Source organism: Pteropus vampyrus, unplaced genomic scaffold (genome assembly GCF_000151845.1).
Source record: "Pteropus vampyrus isolate Shadow unplaced genomic scaffold, Pvam_2.0 Scaffold198, whole genome shotgun sequence".
Lineage (NCBI taxonomy): Eukaryota > Metazoa > Chordata > Mammalia > Chiroptera > Pteropodidae > Pteropus > Pteropus vampyrus.
In genome coordinates, this window is record NW_011888979.1 from 356,482 (window position 1) to 368,172 (window position 11,691).

The 11,691-nt window shown below is 34.7% G+C and overlaps 1 protein-coding gene across 1 annotated transcript in view; it reads right to left on the bottom strand.

The window, feature by feature from the left end:
* Positions 1-10,281: 10,281 nt before the first annotated feature.
* The window catches only part of HTR2A (5-hydroxytryptamine receptor 2A), a 70,462-nt gene continuing 69,052 nt past the window's right edge, over positions 10,282-11,691 (bottom strand). The window contains exon 3 of the mRNA XM_011372026.1: positions 10,282-11,438. Within this exon, the coding sequence (XP_011370328.1) occupies positions 10,636-11,438 (803 nt within the window). The 3' untranslated portion in view covers positions 10,282-10,635. The remainder of the gene's footprint in view (positions 11,439-11,691) is intronic.

The window sequence follows — 11,691 nt, forward strand, 5'->3', positions numbered from 1 at the left end:
CTGTAAGCTCTAAAGTACTATGGCAATATTGAAGTGGTTTGAGATATTCCAGGCATGTGGATTTCTAGGTATGTATAATATACCTATTTAAACACAAATTTTAAAAAGTGAATAATTTGAATTGGAAAATTCCTAAACTCCTATAGAATGGTCCTTATTTTGGGGGCTCATTCTTCCTCATTCTACATAGTGATAGTTTTTATTGTCCTAAACCCAAGCTGGAAATAATATTTCTTCCTCTCCACTACAGTCATGGCTAAGTCTTGTTGATCTCCTCTTTTCTCTGCTTATATGAATTCAGATTGTTCTGGTTTTATAAAGGTAATCTGAACCCTAAACCATACATTCCATAACATCGTCAGCAGAATCTAGAACAGGTCCCAGGAATAATATACTTTAATATTTCTGCAGCAAAACATGCAAATAGTCATACCAAGTGGTATAATTAAAAATCATGCATAGTTTAATGTCATGTCAGGGCAGGTTTTGACACAGAAGAGTTTAGGGAAGGTCTGGTTTTGCTAGAAAATCAGTTATTAAGAATTATTTTTTAGTGTCCAGAGCTTTTTGGCTTTGGAATTGAGGATAAAGGATTTTGAAATTGAGGTTAAAGATTGTGGACCTGTAGTATAATAGTTTCCAGCGGGCTTGATGCTACAATTCTCCTGTCTCCAATTCTTCCCTTATATTAGCAAACAGTTTCAACTTTTTCTACTTCTTCACTCTTGCTACCATTGCTTTAGATAAGGCTCTGGCCTGTACAGTTGTAACTGTCGATACTTTAATACTTTAGCCTTCAACACATTCACCTTTAATTTCTGTGAGAGATAGGCAGGTGGATCCTCTCAACAAGCAGAGTTACTTCTTTGCTCTCTAGCTAGTAATGTTAATAATCATCACATGTTCCATAATAGGCCAAATCCTGTTCAAGGGTGTACCTCTAATTTTTACAACTCCATAGATGTTTTCATTCTTATTTAACAGATGAGGCTTACAGAGGTTAAATAAATTTTTCATACAGCCAGTAAATAGCAGAGGCAGAATTTGAAGTCGTGTATGTAACTTGTAAGCCAATGTTCTTTCTAACACCTTCTTAAATCTTTTAGCATTATGTTTAAAATACAACCTCCCCATAATGGCATTACCAGGAACTTTGAATTGTTGCAAGATTCACTAATTAAAGTCCCCAAATTCAATTAAGTAAGTTCTTCTCATTTCGAATCTAAGGAATATGGAATAACTTAAACAATTCTTGCTCTACTGCAGGGGAAAATATTTTATTAGCTTATTGTTTATTAATGTTCTATAGTCAATTCCCTCATGTCTTCTTAAAGTTCTGGTTTGTAGATAAATCCATGCTCGTCTCTGCTCACAGGTGTAAGCTGGGCATCCTGCTGAGGGATGCAGGTACATCCTGTGACTATTTTTCCTAGGTATATCTTCATAACATTGGCGGATCAGTAGTTGCAGAACTACTTCAGCCCAAAGACATAAATGTTTCTAATTCAGCTACTAAATGATTTTCTCCTCTACAGAGGCTTGGCAGATTTTTCCTCTTGAATTTTCTAATTTTCTTTAGATTGTAACATGGCTATTTTAATCACTGTGCACTGTGATTCCTTGTTGAGATAATCAAATCATAATTCCCAGGGCAAGTGTTGAAAAAGCATGATAGGCTTTTGTTCATCTCTTGTCCATTTTATTTCATGGATTTTATATTTAGGCTCCTGTATTATTTTAGCAATGACTGTTTTACAGATGATTACCCCATAAAAGAAAATTGCTGGCTCACCTTCAGTGACATTCTTTCAAGTGTGAAGTTTCTTTAAAATGTGAAAATCTGGTTTATAGACTAGGTAACAGATAGGAAATTGGAAATAGTTGTCTTAGAAGGAAAAAATATAAAGTAAGAAATGAGAGAGCTATTTGATGGCTACTCTTACAGGAGCTTAAGTCAATAAACTCTTTCCCTTTTCAGATAAGGCGTTGATTAGACACAGTGCTGGACAGTTCTTGGCCTCTTGTGGAAAACTCTTCTTCTGTTCAGGTGATCTGGCAGGCGGAACATTCTGCACAGTCCACCACAGTTGATTGGATTGGAAGGTCATCTAGCCGTACTCTGGTTATGAGATTATAAGAGGAGGCTCAGAACAAAATCTCTGTCAAACAGAAAGAACCTAGACCAACTTGATTACTCTCTCTTAGAAATCTGGACAGGGGAGTATAGAAAAGGTCAAGTAATTAGTGGCAGGTGTAGAGGATGAAAGTCCATGAGATAGAGAGAGGTCATGGTGGACCATGAAAGAAGATGTTAAAAGTAAGGAGAAACTAGGAAGAGTGAAAGAGGAACAGAGAAGAACAAGCTGAAAGAGTAGCTGAGTCCCATGGTGATCAAACTGTCTAAAGAAATTGGAGGAACTTGTGCTTGTGTAAACTCAGGCAGCCTTAGATTCAGTACAAAGTTGGTTGTGTTTTTACTTTCTGGTTTCTGGAAGGATTATTTGATGTTAGCGATTCCTGCTTACTCATTTTTATGTGTATCCTGAAAATAAACTCCATGTTCTCTGAACAAACTTGAGGGAGATTTTTCCAACTAATCAGCATATCTAACACTCATTTTAAATAGTATTTTTTTCTCAGCCTAAATTTATTTTTTTATTCATTAGTACAAGAAGTAGAAAGAATATATCAGAAATTTATTTTTGACCATAATTATTCTGGTATGAAGAATATAGAGTGTACTCATTTTCCCTTTCATTTAAGAGGAACTTCTCATTTAAGAGAATGTTAGGTACAGTCTCTGGGCATAAAGATGAGCCAAGAGAAGAGAGAGCAATCATTATATCATGATTGTACCTTATAAGATCAGGAACGATCCTTTATAGAGAGAATTAATCATATTGATGGTGAATTGTACTTATGGATTCAAATTCTGTTTATTTGGAAAAGACTAATTTACAAGTTAGAGACTTAAGGAGAAATTGTACCTTCACAAGTTTAGAGCTCTATCGAGCTTTGTTCTTTAGTTTAACTTAGGCAAGGCAATCTCAGACATAACGTAGGTATAATGGTGATGTGCTCTTGCATTTTTGGGTCAGGGAAGAAACAGAGCAAATATCTGAGAAAATGGATGTTGATTTAAAACCCAGCTCTACTGCTTACTATGTGTGAGCTTGGGCAAGTCACTTAACCGCTGTTTTCCTTTTATACAAAAGAGAGATAATAATAGTAGAAAGTTGAAATTGTTGTGTTGATATTGTAAAGATTAAATAAAAATGATATATTAAAGGACATAACACATTACTTGGCATTCAATAAAGGCTCAAATAAGTTGTGATTGTAGTAGTCATATATGTTGTAGTTGTTGTATTTGTTGTAATTATTATTATTGTTCTTATTGGATGGTGTAGCCCAAAGATTGGCTAATTATGGCCTATGGGCCAAATCTGGTCCACAGCCTATTTTTATAAATACAATTTTACTGGAAGACAGCCACATCCTCTCATTTGCTTATTGTCTATGGCTGCTTTCATACTACAACAGCAGAGTTGAATGGTTATGACATTGTATGGTCTACAAAACCCAAAATACATACTCTTTGGCCCTTTATAGAAAATGTTTTCTGGATCTTTGACTTAGTGGAAATAGGAAACAGCAAAAATTTAAAAGTCATACAGATCTGCACTTGAATTCTGATTCTAGTCCTTAGGTTGGTGAAATCAGGCAATTTTCCCTCTGAGACTCAGTTTTCTCATTGGTTACAATGAGACATAAATAGACGTCATGATGATAACATATGTAAAAGCCTTAGCACAGAATAGCTGTTGGAATGTCAGTAAATATTGACATAGGCATCTTTCTTTTACATTTCTTCTGCTTTCTCTCCTATAGTAAGTAAGGTAGATTGGATGGTTCTGGATTTAATTTCACTGTTTTAAAAAAATGTCAAACATTGCTAATTTATGCTTTATAAACACATTATCATCTACCTATAAGTGGCTGAGCTTGAATTCTTAAAACCAAGTAGGACCACTCAAAGCCATTAGCAATGTAAGCTGTTACTGAATTCAAATAAAAAATATTACTCACCAAGGGAGAAATAATTTGTCTTTTAAAGTTATTACAGCAAATTCCTCAAAGCACAAACTTATATAAATGCACTCACTGCCTCACTTTATTTACTATGCTTAATATAAATTGAAATTACTTAATATTGCATCACGATTATGATTACAATTCTAAGATTGACAATAAATAATTATTTTGAGGGTTCTGATGAGCTTCTGGACTTGGTCAGGTCCATCTGGTGGATGGGTAGGGGACCAAATGTGAGTCAGAGTTTCCACATTCTACGGTAAACAAGTGCAGGAATGAATTAATCATAGTCAAATTCTCTGGTGATTTTATTTGAATGATGAGTATAGTGTGACATTTTCATGCAAATCACTCTTCTTGTTCTTCAGTCTTGAAAATGTTTAGATGCCTTAAATTTCTCATAATCACTCACGAATAACTAACACTTCCAATTTTTCTGATAATTCGGAAAAAAACCCCCACTGTCTCATTTTTAAAAATTACTTGTGGATATAGACAAATTATTAAATGTGTATATACTGAGCAAATTACTTTTCACTTTAATCATTATTCTATTACTTTCTAATTTCCTTGTTTCTTTTCTTTAAAAATCCTTGGTTTGCTTATCTATGTTGACTTAATTCCCATCTTTTGAATATTCTTTTTTTATATATCCCCATTGTGGACCCTGGGTTGTAGAATGTAGAGCTTTAATAATGGAGTGATTGTATAATATGAATGTATGTTTATTTAAAAATTGTAACTAACTATAATAATACCACTATCTATTGAGGAGGCTTGTTGATTTTTGAGACCATGATTAACCCTAACTGGGTAAAAATTCATGAGAGTTCTCAACCAGGTATCTTTGGCCCAACATTGATTTTAGTTGCATATGTGGCGAAGAGTTCCAAGACACCGCCCATTACTAATAGAATTGAATCCTAATTGTCTGCAGTACCTTCGATATCATACTCTTTAATCGACTTTTACTTCTTCTCTAATTCTGTTTCCTGAGATCACTTCCCACGTGAACAGCCTGCACTCAGGTTTATGTCTCGGCTCTGCACTTGGGGTCACCCCAACAAAGACAAGATCATCTGAATAATAACGTACTATTAACTTTCAGTATCTGAAATGAATGTAAGACAGGAAGTACAAATTGTACTGTTCTCCAGAAGCCAGAATAAACACCCTTTTAAGATCTCATAATCTTAATTATAAATAAAAACTTACATGACCTTGGCTCACTTTCAACAAATATTTAGCTTTTAAAAAGAGAACTTCTCTGCATCATGAATTTTAAATCTATTTGGGCTTTTAAATTTTAACCCTTCAAGGGACTTGGACTCAAATAATAGAGCACTTATTCTTCAGAAAGCCTGGGGGCTGTTCAAAAGAGCAACCCCATATCTTGTTGTAGCTGAACTGTGGTCGACTGTGAGAAAAATGCCACAGTAGAAATAATTTATGTTGATATCTGACTCTTAGTCTTATCTTAGAAACTCTTTGGGTCATTAGCAATTTAATTTTTTTCATAAGATTCTCATATAAAAATTAAAGTTGTTTTTTATTTGAAATTTATTTAAAGAATTTAAGAGATTGTGAGAGTTGTGATTTCCAGAATACTCTGTCAACATGAAGCTGCGTCTTGGTTCATGAAATTCTTGACTGGACTTCCTAACATTCAGATAAACAAAGACCAAGAAGAGACTACCTGCAAAGATCATTGACTTCAGATCCTTTATTATACACTCAAGGGACAAGTGACTTTGACCTGTCCAGATTGAGACAGTAGTAGCAGACGATAACCAGGTTTCCTTCCTTAGTGTTCCGCAATGGAATCACAGCAAGTCCTGAGGCTCCAACTGGCTGTGAAATCTTCCCATAAAGTGTTGCCTCAGGTGGACATACAAGTATTAAATATCAAAAAGGAAGAACAGGTCTAAGATTGGTGTGTACACCATTAAGGGAAAATAAGGAAATCGTTTGTTTTTGCAAACCACCTGCAAAAATAAAAAATTTAACAAAGAAGTTTTGTCTTATTGCGTACTTGCTGAGGCAAATAACCATCGACTATAAAACTTGAGGAAAAGCTTAGTAATATTATTGTTCTAAGTTTAGAATGAAAATTTAAAAACTACACGTTTCTTTTAAAAAGCATCATTATTGTGGATTAAAATTCAATGTAAAGTTCTAAAACTTTATACGAATTAAATAGTCTCTGAAGGTACTCGTTTTTCTTTGGGCCATTTGAATGATACCAGGAAAACATTTCTTGTCCCCAAATTTCTTCTCACTTGTCTACCTGGTGCCTAAAATTTTTGCCTTTGTTTCTGCTTTAAAATTATTGTGGTGGACAGCTGCAAGGATCTAAGTGATAGAATGGTTTAGTGGCTTGAATCGCTTATTAGTGCTCTAACACAGACAGAATGAGACATAAAATCAGTAAGTTTTGACCAAAGTAGGAAAAAAGAGTACCAACGAAGGGATCTTTGCATCATGGTGAGGCAAAGCAGAAGAAAAAAAATTTTTAAAAATGAGAAACATTCGTAAAAAGAGTAGTAAAGCTGTCGAAAAATAATATTGCCTATCTCACAATTTTGTCTAGAGTTTGCTCTGATGGCTAATAATATATAGATGCTTTGATTTTTTTCTTTTTAATAACAACACATTTATAACATTTACAGAGTATTTTATAGATTATCAAGCACAGCCATAACCACGATCTTATTTAAGTGACTTTGTCAGTTAGCCAGTGCAGGTTTTAGTAGTTCCATTTTAGAGACCATAAAATTGAGGCACAGAGTTAAGTGACTTGTCCAAGTTTATATAATCAGTGAGCAGGGAAGCTAAGATGGAGATTTGCATCTTTTGTTTCTGAACCCAGAGTTCTTTTTCCTGTCCTGGATTGAGTAGGGGAAAGCATTTATGCTTCTGACTCAGATTACCTAGGCTTGAACTCACCATTTTCCTTGCCAGCTGTGTGATAATGAATATGTTAATAACTGCTCTGAATCCAGGTTCCTTCATCTACAGAAAAGAGAGAATAATAATACCTACCTTTTAGCCTTGTTGTGAGTGTTCTATCAGGTAAAGCAAGCAAAGCAATAAGTTTGATGTCTGGGCATGGTATTCTATGGAGTTATAAACATCTGGAAAAGATACTTACTGTCCCTATTTTATAGAATCTTTCTGCATTTAAAGGTGAAATGATGAATACAGGGTAACTTTCCAGTTAATTCAATGATACAGCGTCTCCTTGGTTTACTTTAATTCTTGAAACTAGCTCCTGTGAAAATGCATGTGAGTGCGTGTGCACATGTGCATGTGCGTGCGAATGCTCTATCCATGTCTTGGGGTACACCCGTACAAATGTATCCACAGGTACCTGTGTGCATGTGTTGGGGGTACTGCAGCAGCTGATTCTCTATGTTCCTAGGCTATGTGGAACCAGACATAGTGATTCAGCATGGAGCATTTGTTGTTGCAGATAACTAAAAAATGGATCATGACCATAAATCTAACTCAACCAGGTGGGTCCCTAGCTCTGTGACTGAGCTCCAGAAGCACAAGGCTTTGTGCTCTCGAAGCATCTCGATGATACCTGGAGTTCCTAGTCTGGAAGGTTTTGGGCAACTCTCTTTAGTAGACACAGCTATGGACTTAAAATCGCATTTATTTTTGGTATATTTTATTTACAATTATTCATTCTTTCTTGAAATATTTTAAAATAGTCTTGATAAAATAATTACATAAAACAATCTTCACTTTTTGTTACATATGGCACAGAATAATTTTACACTTCTTAAATATGTTTCATTGATACACAACTAGCAGGAGCACCCTTTGCCAAAAGCAGTACAGTACCTTAGTTCCATTCGGTTACGGTAGCACTCTAAAAAATGACCATGAGATGGCGCTGTGGCCAAGAGATTATGTTTTAAAATGCGTTTTCCCTAATTATGGCATTTAAACCCTTTCTTTAAATATAGAAGAATCTACTATTCAACTTAGAGTAGAGATAGGTTGGTTACTCTATTTTAATAGTACTGAGTAGGACTGAGTTCTTTTATTACAGATCCATAAATCATTCAAGGACTGTGTTTCGCTGGGGTGAAGGGTACATTTAAAAAGCCTCAGTAGTCAGAAAGTCCCCAGACTAAACAAAGGTCCCGAAGATACCATTTTAATTAAGACCATTCAATTATATATAAGGACTATTGTTTTCATAACTCTCATAGACTTATGTTAAAGTCTTCCCATAAAATCAGATCAACTTCCAGTTCATTTAAAGAAGTGATAGTTCTGTTACATTTTAATCTGCTTTGACAGCAATAGAAGGTCATAGAAACATTAGAACATGAATTCACATTTAAATCAATATGATACAAACATGCACACATGTATATATTGAGTGTCTTCATAAATGGCTCTTGCTTTTCTTCCATATAAATATATAAATATTGAATAAAGTGCATGGGAACATGTCTGTACATGTATACAGATACATGTTTGTAATATACACTTGAATAGATACTTATGGAGAGAAAAACATACACGTTTGTAATATATATGTAGTCAAAGACATTTATCAGGCAGCATTTATATTTATTCTGATCAAGATTGAGTGTATGGGCAGAATCTGTAATCTTTTCTCTAATATATAATGAGATGTGCAGAGTTATAAACTAAGGCAAAATACACTACAGCAGAGACTTTTAAATATTTTTATTTTTATCAGTTAGTATGGTATAATCATTAAAATAGTTCAGATCAAATTCAGCCTTGATAGTAGTGGCTTACAATAAATTCTAGCTTTGAAATAAACACTTTTCAATATATCTATAGGGATATAATTAGGATAGCCCTAATGCATTTCCAAATTACATAGTGACACTTCCCATGTTCTTTAGTTTTTGAATTTATAATTTTATTCAAATGGCTTATAGCAAAAAATTATTTCTCATTCAATAGAAATTCTCTAGAATTGTAATCACATATCTAATATCTATTCCAGTAAGAATGTGCAGTTTAATCTAGAGTAATATCATTTATTATCTTTTTTGTTAACAAACTTTTCTACAAAACATTATATTACTGCTTTTTTAAAATTAGGGAGCCCAGTGTAAGTGGATAATAAATGAGTTAGTTTTTAGGGAAGTAGAACAAAACTTTGCTCAAAACTTTGGTAGTCATAAGTTGGGTCCAGGTTGAAGTGCGTATTTCTAAACCAATTGCACATCTTGATCTCAAGTGATATTTCCTACCTTCTGTATTTGGTTGGTATTAACTGGCAACCAGTCAAGAAACTTACTGAGAAAACTACCCTCAGAGTTGAAACAAATCAGTGAATGAACCAGGTAAAAAAGAAATAAATTGATTGTCAAAATAAATTTGTAAATATTTTTGACAAGGACCATTCTAATTAGGTCATTTTCTTTAAAGGCAAAGATATCATTTTAACTATTTTTATGTCCTTAGTACCTAGGACATTTCTTCACAGATAGTACACATTCGGTAGATGATTGTGGAATCGAAGCTGAACCATTTCAGTAAATAATATTAATCGATTGCTCTGAAAGCATCAATTTACTGATGGTGCCCAGAGGAAAGTCGCCTCCATTTTACAGAGATGTCCTAAGACTCTATTGCTGTCAGTAGCCAAAAACCTGAGTTTATTTCTCAATCCTGACACAGTTACATCAATACTGCTTACTGCTCAAAGGAGCACATGCACGATGCAGCCATAAAGAGCAGGTTATCAAATGCCTCTATGGTGCTGTTTACGAAAAGCAATTTCTAGAAACGTATTTGGTAATGTTAAATTATCCTTTCGATAGTGTAGCTAGTAGAACAAACACTAAACGAGACCACATTGGAAATTTAGAATAAAGCACATGTAGTAGAAGAGAAAGCAGCAATAGCTACAAAATAACATTTAAAATCTTTTTCACTTCTGAGAATTAACCTGAAATGCAGCAAATGCCAGCAGCTTTGTGAATATTTCACAATGGCATCTATGAAAAAGCAGAAATGAAAAAGTTGTCAAGTATTTCATTCAATTATCTTAGACTTTATAACACTGTACTTAGTGTCTTTTTGTTGTTGTTCAGAATAAGAGGCCATTCATAGTCAACCAATTTTTCACTATTTTTAGCTATTTTTATTTACAGCAATAGGTAACCAACTCATGCCATCAATTAACAACATAGTAGCAAGGTTTCCACTTGACAATAGAAGTTAATTTAGATTTATTTATGGCCTCATTATAATTATATGATAAAAGCTAATTATTTTAAAGACATATCATTTACAATGTTAAAAATAAGTATCATAAAGCTCACAGCTGAAATGCTGCCAGAGCATTTTTGAAGTGCACATTTTGTGGCATTTAACCCTGCTTTTCACTGACAGAATAAAGTGAGGCATCTAGATATTATTGTTGGTTCCACTAGATTGGCCTAATTTTTTCCAGTCTCCCTATTATCTTTTCATTTTTTCCAGAGACGTGAAAACTCGCTCAGTGTGCCCTCTGTGGTTGCCATGGCAACCAGTCTATCACACACAGCTAACCTTTTCATTTACTGTGTTGATAATATTGTCTATAGGAGCATCTTCTGAATTTTGTTTTCCTAGCGCAACCATAGTGCAGTCATTATCTGTCATCTTGGCATCTTTCTGTGAATTCTTTTTCTGTCCTTTTTGGAGTTGACTAGACTTGTAGGCCAGGGATGGGATAGTGTTCACTAAAATTAACTGCAATGGTTTTTTATTTTCCTTGTACTGACACTGAATATACCGTGAAAAGGCTGACCTATAGGTCTTGTTGAACAGTGTGTACACTAGGGGGTTGACTGCTGAGGAGAGGTAACCGATCCAAACGAACACATTGAGCAGGGCTCCGATGATATCCTCATTGCAGGACTCTTTGCAGATGACGGCCATTATGTTCGTGATGAAGAAGGGGCACCACATCACCACAAACAGAAAGAAGACAATGCCCAGCACCTTGCAAGCTTTTTGCTCATTGCTGATGGACTGCATAGTCCTCCTGCCGTAGGATCCTGGCTCCCTGTGGATGGACCGCTGGAAGAGCTTTTCTGAAGACAGGGAACTCTGAGGGAGGAAGCTGAAAGAAGCTAATTTGGCCCGTGTGCCAAGATCACTCACACACAAATTAGCTTCTTTCTGGAGTGACTTGATAGTTAAAAAGTAGGTGATCACCATGATGGTTAAAGGAATGAAAAAAGACACGAAAGAGCCGATCAGGACAAAGTTATCATCAGCAAGTAAGCAACTTCCTTCCTTAAAGACCTTGGAATCATCCTGTAGTCCAAAGACTGGTATTGGCATGGATATACCTGGAGTTGGACAAAAAAATGAAACTTGATTATTAAGGAATTGAGTATATGAAGGCAAAAGCATTGCTACATAATGGTGGCCATACAAAGGATTTTATGACTACATCGATTAAAAGCTTAACATATACTTTAAATGACAATTTAAAATTCCCTTGAACTTAAAATTCTCTTGAACTTACTTTATATCAGAATTGTTTAATAGCTTAACATACACTTTCCAGGAGAATTTAAAATTCTCTTGGACTTACCGATA